The following is a 14510-nucleotide window of genomic DNA, read 5'->3' on the forward strand; positions in this document are numbered from 1 at the left end:
TGATAGAGGTAAAGAGCTTTGAATTTTAGTGCTTGATTCAGCCTAAGATCATGTAACTTGCCCTAAATATGGGTGTTTTTCCTTTTGGTGGTGGCACTAGTGACACCAGACTAAGGCACTGTGCAGAACAGTGATACAACAGCCTACACCACAAGGAGGCATGACTTTATTATGCTGAGTGACTTTTGTTTACATGAAATAAGCTGCTCGCCTCACTGCTTGTAAGGACGTAATAGGAATTATTGTGCTTTATTAGAGCATGGATCTGTCTGGTCTCAGACACTGGCCAGTGCCACATGCAACACCTCAAAGTGCAAGAAACCCTGTAGTGGACAACACTGAATAATTAGCTCCTAAGGCAAGTTTCTTTAATTGGCCTCTGTCAGCTAATGGCTGTCCTCATTTTGAGAGGCAGTGTGCTCCAAGGGTTAAGACACTGGGCTGGGATGAGGAGCCCTGGGTTCTCTTCCAGCTCTACCACTGACTTGCTGTATGACCTTAGGCAAGTCACTTCCCCTGTCTGTGCTTCCAGTTCCCCTTCTGCTTGGTGGCCCTTTAAACTAAATTCTTTGGGGCAGGGACTCACTAGGCAATTGTATTAGAGCCTAGCATGATAGAGGCCTCTAGGCTTTATTGTAACACAAATAACAACTTGATTAACTTTGGCCTTTAATCTGTGTCTCCTCCCCCCCATTCCTTAACATTCTTTGCTTGAGGAGAGAAACTCTAGATGTTTGGTAGTCCATTTTACAAACCAGACAAAGAAGTGTGCTATCATCCCAGCTAGCACTTTTACAGTGTAGTGCTTCAAACCAATCACTTTTATTAAGCTGGAGATCCTTGCCTTCAGTTTAACCAGAATTCTACGCAGTGGAATGATGGTTGAGGTTAGCACTGTGCACGTATTACACTTTTCCTTCTTGGATTAACTTCATAAATTAGGGGGAAAAAGTCTCTAGATCCCGAGTCCCGGAAACATGGGTAACTTAGTGTCAAACCTGAGTATGGCATAGAAGCTGTTAGCCACACTGAATGGGTTATATAAAATATTCTTCCTTTTCTCCTTTCGAAGGGAGGTTCTCCATCTGTACAGACACATCTGCTTCTGGTTGCTCATAGGTATAGTAGCTACCTTTATTCTTGTACAGGTATGTGATGATGATTACCAGGACTGTCAGTAGTGTGATGAAAACCACCGTGATGACGCCTTCCGAAGAAGAAGAAGAAAGCCAGATTAGGATATAGCCTTGCCCAGGTCAGCCTCTAGCTGCTCACTTAGAAAGCTTGCTTGATCTGTAATAATACTAGCATTGGTCTGAAGAGCAGCAGAACCAAATGGGATGCTAGCAGGTCTATATTTATTTCAAACTGGGAAAACAGTACAAAAGTGTATATTAAAAAATAACTCACTGTAGGGGGCAAGGAAGAGGTACAGAGTGGTACAGCGCTAGCCTGGGATTTAAGTCTAGATTCCGTTCCCTTCTCTGGGGACAGATTTTTAAAGGCATTTTGGCTCCTAAAGATGCAGATTGAAAATCCCACTAGGTCCCTATCTTGTCATACAGTAGGGCCAGGGAGCAGTGGGAGAGGGGAGATATATAAACCCTAGGCTAATTAAGGTGTGGTTCCCTGTAGACTAGGGAAGGTTACTGCAGGTTAATTGGAGCACCTGTAGTCAATTAAGACCATGTCAGGAACCTAATAAAAACACCCTGCTTGAGGCAGATAGCCTGGTGCAAGGAAGGAGAGAGGACTAGGATTTAGAGGTGTGTTGCTGAGATTTGAAAGACCAGAGAACTGGAGGAAGGGACACCCTGCCCCAACATCAAGGACCAAGGGTAACCCTACCCAAGGGCGAAGAGGGTAAGAAACCCACATGGGCTGGGGCTCAGAGTGCAGAGCAAACCCAGACCTCTTCCCCGCTTCCCTCCTCTACCACCTTTCCGGGCCACTAGCAGGGCCCTCTGTGCCCCAAGAGCAGGGGCAAGGGGTGGCGTCTAGCCTCCCTGTCAAGAAAAGCACAGATCCCAACATCAGCCATTTTGCCACAATCTTTAGGCACCTAAATACCTTTTAAAAATCTATCCCTTGGTCTGTATGCCTCAGTTCCTCATCTGTAAAATAGAGAGAATAGGAAAGTACTACCTCATCAGGTGTTGTGTGAATTAATATGTTAAGAGTGTGACAGGCTCAGATACTATGCTGATGGGGACCATATAGTACTGTAATATCATTTACTATATTCATGCATGAATTTGGGAAAGCAGTGTGGCATGGACTGCACAGGAAAAGATGTGGGTTTCATGTCTGGCTCTGTGCCTGACTTGTGGTCTTGGACTTGCTACTCCTCTTTTCTGTACCTCAGTTCCCTACCCATAAAATGACAGTAATATCTCCCTTGCTGTTGAGAAGCTTAAACAATTGATGTCTGAGAACTTCAGAAGCAAGATGGATTTGTCGTGGTGTCTAGAAATGATCTAGGATGCTCCTCTTTTTCCTGATCTTTAAATAGAATAGCTTATGGAATATTAGTAAAGCAGCTGAGATGTATGCTAAGGTGATAAACTGCTTTTTCTATCAGCAGTTGCTGGCTACTGGTTTCTTTGTTACGGGAAATTACCCCAGCGTTTCAGCCATTAGCAGGCAGATCGCTCTTAACCAGCAACACAGTATACCCTGAAGAGATGCTTCAGACAACAGCACCTGTAGTAAAGTGTTACACCTGGAAATAAGGTTATCGAAGCAGCCTATGACAAGGCTTGGAGACTGGCTAAGAGGCAAGACTAACCTTATGTGCATGGACAGAGATGGAGGTGGCATTGATTTGGTTGGGTCAGTAGCTGTATAATCCATAGATTTTTTTTTTTTCCATACCCATTTCCTCTTCTTTCTCTTAGTTCAGGGCCGGAGGAAAATCCACACTATCTCTTTTGTCTCCTCTCTGTGCTTAGAACCTGGGCTGGGTAAAATGCACTGTTGCTTTAAGAAAAGGAGGACTTGTGGCACCTTAGAGACTAACCAATTTATTTGAGCATAAGCTTTCGTGAGCTACAGCTCACTTGATCTCTAAGGTGCCACAAGTCCTCCTTTTCTTTTTGCGAATACAGACTGACACGGCTGTTACTCTGGAAACTGTTGCTTTAGCTTCATGTAGGCCATCTCTGTGGGGGTCAATCTAGAATTGTTCTCAGTAAAAAGGGACTGCGAGGCTACTAAACTCCTCCGCCTGGAAAAGTTCAGCAGCTGTCAGCTGGATAAAAGTGACCTAGCTTCAGGCGCTGTTATAACCCCTCGGTATGGTGCATTCCTGGCGTACATATTTACCGAGGTCAGTGCTGAAATTTTGTGCGTTAGCTGGGAACTGCCAAGGTCATCCAAGTTGCCATATGGCCCCTCGCAGCAGTGAAAAGAACCATTAACGCCTCAGCGTGGAGGAAAGATGAGTAGGTCGTGTACAGTGAGCTACTTTGATTAGGCTCTGAGCTTTCCCCAGAAAGTGTCTATATCCCTATGTATCACGGTACAGAGCAGAGTGATGGCCTATGTGCTGCTTGGGATCAATATGCAATGATAGTAATGTCCTACCTGCAATGACACCCACGCTGGCTTCCTCTTGGAGAGACGGCGTATTTATCTTCAGAAAAGGGGTGGTCAGCTCTTCTTTAGAACGCCAGGGAAGGAAAGAATGTAAGTGACACTGTTATTGAAGCATCTTCAAGGCACTTAGTTACACAAGAATAGGTCTTATGCTAAGACTTGTTTAGTAGCGTTGGTTGAAAATTTTTCATTGAAACAGTTTTGGGTTTGGAAACAGGCTTAAAACAAGAAGGAAGTGTTTTCTTCACACAACGCACAATCAGGCCGTGGGACTCTTTGCTAGAGGATGTTGTAAAGGCCAAGACTATAACAGGGTTCAAAAAAGAACTAGATAAGTTCATGGAGGATAGGTCCATCAATGGCTATTAGCCAGGATGGGCAGGGATGGTGTCCCTAGTCTCTGTTTGCCAGCAGCTGGGAATGGGCAGCAGGGGATGGATCACTTGATGATTCCCTGTTCTGTTCATTCCCTCTGGGGCACCTGGCATTGGCCACTGTCGGAAGACAGGATACTGGACTAGATGGACAGGATGGCTGTTCTTATGAAAATGCCCTTTTGGCAAAACCAGTTTTTTTTTTTTTTTTTTGGTAGTGAAATTGTACTGACAATTTTGTTTAGAAAAAAATAGTTTCAAAAATGTAAACACAACCCAGTGTGACACTTTTAGAACAAAGTTTTGATTTTTTCTTGGCAAAATGACTGGTTTGAAGCTTACTTCATGAGATATTTTTTAAAAAACGGTTGAAATCCAAATTAAATGTTTTGATAGACCTGAAGTGATTTTTTTTTCCAGGTCATTTTGAATTTTTTTTTTTTTTTAAATTTTGGATTTGTCCCAATTTGAGTCAAATTCCGAAATTCCGTGTTCCGAAATTTCAGTTTCTCACAGCATGGAAAATCAGTTTTCCGACCAATTCTGTCATTTACCACAGATGAACCCTCGAATGAGAGTGAAATCTGGAAACTTTGAAACCAACATGTGGTTTCAATGTGTAGCAGCCACTGCAGTAATGCAGCTGCTCAGCTGTCCCCTTAATTAAATGATTAGAGCAGTGGCCTTCATTAGCAGCCCAGAGGCAATTGACACTTTTGGTCAAATCTGTGGACTTTAATGGTGCAACATGCCTATTGGAATCTGTGAGTTTTGCTCAATTCAAGACTCCAAGACATGGTTTAACAGCATCTTTCCCATCATTCTATGGCATTATGTAATCGGGCTGTCTCCTTGCACATCGTGTTATAAAAAGCTGCAGTGCTACCAGCAGGAATGGTCTGGCAGTAGCTCTGTTACAAATTGTCTTACAAGTTCTCAATCTGAGACAATTTCTTCTGGCTACATTTTGCTTCAAGAGTGGGTGGGATTATTTGTTTAGGGATGTGGGTTTGTCTTCATGTGGGACAGTTATAAAGGGGCCTTTTGGGTAGGGGAAACCAGGAAAAAAATAGAAGCAAGCTGCATGCACAGCGTGTGTTTTTCCTGCAATGTCTTCAGCATTAACAAACTTGCATTCACAAATGCTTCTACAGTTTGGCTTATTATAAACTTCTTACAATACAACATCTTAGCAGGAGAGGCAGATGAGGCCACATATAAACCTGCCTCTTCATTTTGTATCATGCAAGAGGTGCTGCTTTTCCTTGCCAGCTAGTAAACCAAGCTGTGATTTACTGACTCCTTACCAGGTCTGCGACCTGCCAAACTTTCAAGCGCTTCTTACCTGTAGGTAGCAGAGGTGGTGGAGTAGATGCCATGGATCTAGCTGAGTTGCAGGTGTTTTTATCCTTCCACTTTAAATTTTGGGATCTTTTAGAACTACAAAAACAGCCAGAAAAGTGATGTTAGATTTATTAGTGTCTCACAAGGGAGAGTGCAACTCAGCTAATTACCCTCATGCTTAGTTATGGTAGAATCTGAACTTGTGATCAGTCACGCACGATCAAAAGCAGCACTTACTTTGAGAAGAAAACAAAACAGTCTAATTTGTGCAGACCTCATTGGAATAGTTGAGCCCAGGGTCAACCCAGGAGCAAGTTAAGAAAAGCGGGGATTGGGAAAGCCTAGGTGACTATCCAGCATCTTCAAGTAGGTCCTGTTCTATTTGTTCGTTAAGCCAGGATCAGAGCAGACCAATGATGAAGTGGGGAATTGTCTCTAGACGTGCCATTTGTTCTCTGATTCAATTTAAGCACATATCCTAGAATATCAGGGTTGGAAGGGACCCCAGGAGGTCATCTAGTCCAACCCCCTGCTCAAAGCAGGACCAATCCCCAATTAAATCATCCCAGCCAGGGCTTTGTCAAGCCTGACCTTAAAAACTTCTAAGGAAGGAGATTCTACTACCTCCCTAGGTAACGCATTCCAGTGTTTCACCACCCTCCTAGTGAAAAAGTTTTTCCTAATATCCAACCTAAACCTCCCCCACTGCAACTTGAGACCATTACTCCTTGTCCTGTCCTCTTCTACCACTGAGAATAGTCTAGAACCATCCTCTCTGGAACCACCTCTCAGGTAGTTGAAAGCAGCTATCAAATCCCCCCTCATTCTTCTCTTCTGCAGACTAAACAATCCCAGTTCCCTCAGCCTCTCCTCATAAGTCATGTGTTCCAGACCCCTAATCATTTTTGTTGCCCTTCGCTGGACTCTCTCCAATTTATCCACATCCTTCTTGTAGTGTGGGGCCCAAAACTGGACACAGTACTCCAGATGAGGCCTCACCAGTGTCGAATAGAGGGGAACGATCACGTCCCTCGATCTGCTTGCTATGCCCCTATTTATACATCCCAAAATGCCATTGGCCTTCTTGGCAACAAGGGCACACTGCTGACTCATATCCAGCTTCTCGTCCACTGTCACCCCTAGGTCCTTTTCCGCAGAACTGCTGCCGAGCCATTTGGTCCCTAGTCTGTAGCGGTGCATTGGGTTCTTCTGTCTTAAGTGCAGGACCCTGCACTTATCCTTATTGAACCTCATCAGATTTCTTTTGGCCCAATCCTCCAATTTGTCTAGGTCCCTCTGTATCCTATCCCTGCCCTCCAGCGTATCTACCACTCCTCCTAGTTTAGTATCATCCGCAAATTTGCTGAGAGTGTAATCCACACCATCCTCCAGATCATTTATGAAGAAATTGAACAAAACCGGCCCCAGGACCGACCCCTGGGGTACTCCACTTGACACCGGCTGCCAACTAGACATGGAACCATTGATCACTACCCTTTGAGCCCAACAATCTAGCCAACTTTCTACCCACCTTATAGTGCATTCATCCAGCCCATACTTCTTTAACTTGCTGACAAGAATACTGTGGGAGACCGTGTCAAAAGCTTTGCTAAAGTCAAGAAACAATACATCCACTGCTTTCCCTTCATCCACAGAACCAGTAATCTCATCGTAGAAGGCGATTAGATTAGTCAGGCATGACCTTCCCTTGGTGAATCCATGCTGACTGTTCCTGATCACTTTCCTCTCATGTAAGTGCTTCAGGATTGATTCTTTGAGGACCTGCTCCATGATTTTTCCGGGGACTGAGGTGAGGCTGACTGGCCTGTAGTTCCCAGGATCCTCCTTCTTCCCTTTTTTAAAGATTGGCACTACATTAGCCTTTTTCCAGTCATCTGGGACTTCCCCCGTTCGCCACGAGTTTTCAAAGATAATGGCCAATGGCTCTGCAATCACAGCCGCCAATTCCTTTAGCACTCTCGGATGCAACTCGTCTGGCCCCATGGACTTGTGCACGTCCAGCTTTTCTAAATAGTCCCTAACCACCTCTTTCTCCACAGAGGGCTGGCCATCTACTCCCCATGCTGTGATGCCCAGCGCAGCAGTCTGGGAGCTGACCTTGTTAGTGAAGACAGAGGCAAAAAAAGCATTGAGTACATTAGCTTTTTCCACATCCTCTGTCACTAGGTTGCCTCCCTCATTCAGTAAGGGGCCCACACTTTCCTTGGTTTTCTTCTTGTTGCCAACATACCTGAAGAAACCCTTCTTGTTACTCTTGACATCTCTTGCTAGCTGCAGCTCCAGGTGCGATTTGGCCCTCCTGATTTCATTCCTACATGCCTGAGCAATATTTTTATACTCTTCCCTGGTCATATGTCCAACCTTCCACTTCTTGTAAGCTTCTTTTTTGTGTTTAAGATCTGCTAGGATTTCACCGTTAAGCCAAGCTGGTCGCCTGCCATATTTACTATTCTTTCGACTCATCGGGATGGTTTGTCCCTGTAACCTCAACAGGGATTCCTTGAAATACAGCCAGCTCTCCTGGACTCCTTTCCCCTTCATGTTAGTCCCCCAGGGGATCCTACCCATCCGTTCCCTGAGGGAGATGCTTGACACATATGACACTTTACACCTTCACAATGCTTTCCATGCACTCTAATTAGTAAGTCCTTACAACTTCTGTGCTATGCATATAATTTTCTTTGTCATAAAAGGGGACAATGAGGCACAGATATGTTAAGGCCAGAATGTCTAAAGGTGGCCTTTGATTTTGGGGGCTTGAGTTTTGAGTGCTTCCCATCAGCCACACGGGACCTGATTTTCCAGGGTGCTGGGCACAGCCACACCTTCTGCTGACTTCATTGGGAGTGGTGGGTGCTCAGCCCTCTGAAAAAAAGGCCCCAAGTGTAGCTAGATGGGCACCCTCAATTGGAAGCTATTTTGAAAACTTTGGATTCAAGTGTCAGTTTAGAATTTCTGGGCCTATGTTCATACCGCTAGACTTAGGGATTCTTGTTTTCAATTTGACCTTTGCCATCACTCTCCTGATCAGGAGCACTCTTATGGAGCTGTCTGGGTGGGTAATAAGGTTACCATCTTTGAAATGCAGCCCCCCCCCCCCCCCCCCCCCCACACAAGGCAAGTCCACCGCACTCCCAACCACAAGGCAACTCTGCAACCCCCCTTCAGCAGACACTTATCTAGAGAGAGAACACCGTATAGATAAGATTGATAACATTGCCGGTCTCCTCACTCTCCCAGGACTCAAACCCTCTCTCACACGCATGCAGTGTGCTTAGGGTGACCAGATAGAAAATGTGAAAAATTGGGACAGGAGGTGGGGGGTAATAGGCACCTATATAAGAAAAAGCCCCATATATCGGGACATTCGGTCACCCTAAGTGTGCTTGTGTGTTGGTGGGGCAGTCAGTCAGCTGCTGTATTTTCAACAGGTCTGATCTGTTCTCACATAAACTGTGGAAGTGGGGAACACTGCAGCATCTTTAGCTGGACACAAACTTTTAACATTAGGTATCCCAGTATATGGTGGTGATAATGCAAATCTTTAGACCCTTGTAAAAAAACCCGGCAGAGTAAATTTTTCTGGTAACTAGCAAATCCATTAAAAAAAATGGCCAGGCTGGTCAAATACCAGCCAGCTGGTAACCCTAGTGGGTAAGTACATGTATACAAAGAGACTGAAAAGTTAGGTGAGAACTTCTAGGCTCAAATTACAAGAACACGTAATTTGACAGGGGTTTTGGTGATCTTGCTCAATTAATAGACTTGATTGGTTTCTAAAATCTAATAACTCTGAATCTCCGTGCATAAGCAAACTCTGAACAGGCAGAATAAAGCCTTTAACATGAGAAAATAAAGAGTTCTAGACAACTGGCTCTACCCCAAGCAAGCGGAGATGTCTCACCCCATTCTGCTACACGGCAGTTCGCGTTGCTTAAGTCCAAATGTCTTGCTAATCAAAGTAGTAATGCCCGGCATTCACATTGCCACCCCCCACACTTAAAAACAGGATCTCAACAATTAAACATGTGGAAAAGGCTGCATGCATTACTTCCACGCTCTTGTAAAGATTCTTCTCAGCTACATTGTCAGTGGACCCGCCCTCATATCTGCATGTCTAGTTTTAATGGCCGTTGCAGTTAGATCTCTGTGTATTTTATTAGGCAGGGCTCTGCCTCACACCCCTTGTTCCCAAGGCTGCCTGCCTCATAGCAAATGACTCACGCAAGTACTTGCAATAAAATTAGCAGCAGCTTCCCTACTCCAATCAAGTGACTCAGCTGCTGTGCAGAAACTGACCACTAGGTGTCAGGCTAAAATAAATTTTAAAACAGCAGTTCAACAACACACAAATGGGGTCAGAGAAGTGTCCTACAGTTTCTACTTCAGTATCAGTCTCTGTATTTAAAAGCATCTTGTTAACTTAAGAGCATATGGCACAGTGTAAGGCTGAAAACCCAGATGTTCTCTATTGAAACTGAAAGATCTAAATTAGTTTCCACTATTTACACTCCAATTTAGTCTGTGGTTGACTTAGGGCCAGATGGTATCTTCTTGTTAACCAGCTCATTATCAACTTATGTTCTCCCCATATGTGTTATGTCCACCTGTTCTTTCTCATTTTTAGACCTGCATTTTAAGCTGTCCAGGGTAGGTCCTGCCTTTTTGCTGCATGTTTGTACAGTGCCTCGTACAATCACTCAGGGATCTAACTGTTCTTACTTAGATCTTACTGTAACACCTAATGGGAGGCTGCACAGCCATGGAGGGGAGTAAAGGAGAGGAAGACAACCCCCAGCGCAGGGCACAGTGAAGACCAGTAGCTTCTCTCATACCCCTGTAGATAGGTAGGCAGGCAGGGGCAGAAACTTCATTTGGAACCCCCCCCCCCCCCGCCCCTTCTTCCCTTCCAAAAATGCATTCTAGCTGAGCCGGGAAGTAATCCACTGCTGGTCTAGCCCAGTAGCAGATTACTTCTTAGAAAAAAGGGGAACCAGTGAACTGTGACTCTGAGTCACAGTTTGTCCCATGACCTGCTCTTAGAGCGCCACACTGTCTTACACAGGCCAAATTGTGAGACAACGCACTTCCTTAATTTGAACACGAGAAATAGACTGGTCATAGTGTCACTGACACTATCATTTCTCGCTAAGCTTTTATAAAAATGAGGAGTCCTTATGGCACCTTAGAGACTAACACATTTATTTAGGCATAAGCTTTTGTAGGCTAAAACCCACTTCATCAGATGCATGGAGTGAAAATACACTCCATGCATCTGATGAAGTGGGTTGTAGCACAAGAAAGCTTATGCTTAAATAAATGTGTTAGTCTCTAAGGTGCCACAAGAACTCCTCGTCGTTTTTGCTGATACAGAGTAACACGGCTACCTCTTTGTAAGCGTTTATACTGCACTCACCGCCATCTGCTAAGTGCTACCACCTAGAGCTGCAAACAGTACAGAGCAAACGTTTGAAATCCAACTAAAAAGCCTTTCTAGTGAATTGGATTCATGAAAACATTGCTATACTCATACCTTTTGTAAAAAGGTTTCTGACGTCAGTACCTGAGTCTAAGTCACTCGACAACATTGCTTTAGAAGTGTTTCCATAGTGTGATGCCAAGTTATACGAAGGTAAAATGTCATCCCTGGACGTTCAGAATGTGAGCATGCACCTGAGCAAGCAACGGGAAAGTGACCGACTTCCTGAAGATAATTGCCCCTGTGAAAGCCAGGAAAGGTAGCTTGTGATTTTACAAGCCTCGCAGGGTTTGTAAAGAGACTGTCAACTGTGCTTTCAGTCATGGTGTCTTCAGTGGATTTTAAAGATGGTGTTTAGCATGGAGGAATGCAGTGAGTAAGGGCATTTCAGCGGCAGTCAGATGATTTTGGGGGCAACCTGATTTAGGGATTTCAGAGAGGAAGAGGAAGCACTGGTTAATATGATGAAGGTTAGCAAAGGCTGGAGCATGATGCAGTGGAGTGGTTACAACAAAGTATGGAACAGTTGGTTATAATTTTACTCCTGCATGATGGGCATTTTGCTTGGACCCTATTGAGCTGCACACTGAAATGTGAGCACAAAACTCACCTAGCTACAACAGACACAAAACTTGGCTACAGAGCAATCCAGGAGTCACTGTGATCTGCAAACGCTAATGCCATAGTGAGAGGCTGGAAAGAAATTCTACCTCCAGAATGACAGTCAGACAGCAGTTAAAGGTAAGTACACCATGCCTGCAAAAACAGGGTGAATCCGTGAACAAAGCTTGTATACTTTCTCTTCCATTGAACCCATTGCCTTCAGATGCTACAAGGCAGTACTGGAGCATGATGCCCTTGTGAATCAGGGAAGTTAGGAGTGACAGTGTATAATGCAGTCAGTGTAGGGCAGGGGTGGGCAAACGTTTTGGCCCGAGGGCCACATTGGGGAATAGAAATCGTATGTCAGGACTTGAATGCTCACAAAATTGGGGTTGGGGTGCGGGAGGGGGTGAGGGCTCTGGGATGGGGCTGGGGGTGAGGAGTTTGGGGTGTAGGAGGGTGCTGTAAGCTGGGACTGAGGGGTTCGGAGGGCGGAAGGGGGATCAGGGCTGGGGTGCGGGAAGGGGTGCAGGTTCTGACTGGGGGTGTGGGCTCTTGGGTGGGGCGGGGATGAGAGGTTTGGGGTGCAGGAGGGTGCTACAGGCTGGGATTGAGGGGTTTGGAGAGCGGGTGGGGGGGATCAGGGGCGGGGCGTGGGGAGAGGCTCAGGGGCAGGCTTACCTCAAGTGGCTCCCGGAAGCAGCGGCATGTCCCTTCTCCGGCTCCTAAGTGGAGGCATGGCCAGGCGACTCTGCACGCTGCCCCATCTGCAGGCACCGCCCCTGCAGTTCCCATTGGACTGTGTAGGACCCGGAACGGGGCCATGCTGCGGCTTCCAGGAGCCACGTGGAGCACCCCGTGAACCGGCGCCCTGGCTGGAGCGGGGCAAGCCCCAGACCCTGCTCCCAAGTGGGAGCTTGCGAGCCGACTTAAAATGACCCAGCCCACGCACCGTAGTTTGCCCACCCTTGCTGTAGGGGTGGAAGGAGAACCCCAGTGAGGAGAGCATGCTGCCAGCTTGCTGGCTGTGCCGTGAACCTCAGTCCAAGCACTGGAGGGAAGAGAAAAGTGCTATAGAAGGCAAGAGAGTGTGTTGCAAAGCAGAGACCCAGCAAGGGGTTTACCTTACAAAGGTGCTGACTCAGACAGGCCTCTCTGAAGCTCCAGTCCTGCAAGGTGCGGAGCACCCTCACCCTTGACATCAGTGGGACTAGGCACTTGAGTCCTGATTTAGGGCCAGTCTCTGAAAGGACGAACACCACCACCAACTCCTTTGGGAATCCAGTTCTGATATTGGGAGGCTCTAGTCTCTAATGCTTGGTTCCTCTCCAGCCTCCTTGCTGATTGGGTGTAGTTCCCCAGCCGGTGACTCACTTCCCTAACACACTGGATATTTACTCATCTGTAAGTGTTTTTAAAGCAACATGGCATTGCAAATGGCTGTGCATGTGACCAAGGTTTTGGTGCACTGGCCATTGTGAAAAAGAAACCAACATTTTTTGCAATCGAAAAAGTAAAAAAATAAGTCATCTTGGGTTTGAATGAAATGTTTCATTTGACCCAAAACACTTAGTTTTCAGGCATTTTTAAAATCAAAGCAAAGGCAATCATTCACAAAGGGAAGGATGATGGTGCTAACGCCCCATAACCATTACCCCAGTGCTTAGAGCATGCACCGACCTGGGACATAGAAGACACGTGTTTGAATCCGTTCTGAAGCAGGGACTTTGAACCCAGCCTCCCACATGAGTGCCTGAACCATCTGGGTATAGGGCATGCCGTGGTGGGGGTTTCAATCTCTTTCTTTATATCGATATATTTTTCCTTGGAGCAGGGGCTGGAACTCAGGCCTTCCACATCCCAGAGCGTCATTTTCTCTTGCTAGCCTCATTTGTATTGCAGAAGCAGCTGGGGCCCCAGTCTTGACCCAGGACACATTGTGCAAAGTGCTGTACAAACTCAGAACCAAAAGATGGTCCCTATCCCAAAGAGCTTACCAGCCAAGTCACGCTGCCACGGTCAGGGATGCCTGCACAGTAGGGGCTGGATGGAGACCCCCGGAATTCAGTTTGTAACAGCAATGTGATGATCAAACCTAAGCTAGATTCCAACCAGTGACCTAAAGGCTCAATCTCTCGCTGCCAATGACACTAGACAGCTGGGTCTCCCCTCTAAAGAGTTGACTCTAACAAGCCCATCATATTCTGGCATGGTTCTAGCGTCTGCTCTTTGTAGTCCACATGCTCTGTTTCATCTGTTTATTTGGGGAGGATTTTTCACTTCCTGCACCTTCCTAGGGAAGGCCAGTTGACAATTCAACCGCACCTTCGAGAGGCTTTTACAAGTCTGCTGAATTTAAACTCAAATGCAAACACAGCGCCTTGCTAAAACCACTGATGCGGAGGCAATTTCTAAAGGGAAACTCTGAAAGAGGAATAGAGACAAAGGGGGAGCAGCATTTTGGCTTTTGCATCCTCCCTCTGCTCCAACACAGTCCAGAAGTTAAAAACCCTCTCTCTGACTCTGGGCCTGGACCAGTCATGTGCTGAGCTCCTGTAAGCACCAGCAAGGGCAGTAACCAGTCAGGATTTGACCCAATGGGCCAGATTCTCATAAATGTTTAAGCACCCAGCAGCTCGCACTGAGGGGCCTAAATGAGAGCTAAGCTCTTTCAAAAAACTGTACCTGTGGGGTTTGCAGTTAATCCACCCCAACCAAGCCTTCAGCAGGGTCTCCCAGGTTTGTCTCTCCCTTACGCCACAGACCATATTCAGCTGTAGGGTTGGATTGGGAGTTGACTGACACCCCAGATGAGTGGACATGGATTGTAAAGCGGATCAGAACCAGTAGTGACTGCGAAAGTAAGTCTCTATCCCCAAAACAGCACTGTGCTGCCAGGGGGAAACCCTCCCCCCCCCCCCGCCCCGCCTTACCTGATACCATGTCATCAGAGTAAAACGCTCCAGCAGAGTGAGGTGTTTGCAGAGTTCCCTTCCACCATCTATTCTCATACAGCTCCTGAAACCGCTGGGAGGCTAAGGCGTTCCCTTCCGCCTCACCTTTCCAGTTTCCCCACATTGATGATAAAAGGC

The 14510-nt window shown here is 46.2% G+C and overlaps 1 protein-coding gene across 10 annotated transcripts; it reads right to left on the minus strand.

Annotated features, from left to right (window-relative positions):
- Positions 1-134: 134 nt before the first annotated feature.
- Positions 135-14490, minus strand: LOC102943442 (small cell adhesion glycoprotein). 10 transcript variants are annotated; one of them, XM_037883827.2, is made up of 4 exons: positions 14352-14490; positions 5317-5411; positions 3586-3657; positions 135-1207 (listed from the first exon to the last, which is right to left on the minus strand). In XM_037883827.2, the coding sequence occupies exons 2-4, from the start codon at positions 5348-5350 to the stop codon at positions 1038-1040; spliced, it is 276 nt and encodes a 91-aa protein (XP_037739755.1). In that variant the 5' UTR covers positions 5351-5411; positions 14352-14490; the 3' UTR covers positions 135-1037. The 10 variants fall into 10 exon arrangements, with proteins under 10 accessions (XP_037739755.1, XP_027685060.1, XP_043389047.1 ...); XM_027829259.3 differs by having other exon boundaries at positions 3586-3660; XM_043533112.1 differs by lacking the exon at positions 14352-14490 and adding an exon at positions 12543-14323.
- Positions 14491-14510: the final 20 nt, after the last annotated feature.

Source organism: Chelonia mydas, chromosome 20 (assembly GCF_015237465.2).
Source record: "Chelonia mydas isolate rCheMyd1 chromosome 20, rCheMyd1.pri.v2, whole genome shotgun sequence".
NCBI lineage: Eukaryota > Metazoa > Chordata > Testudines > Cheloniidae > Chelonia > Chelonia mydas.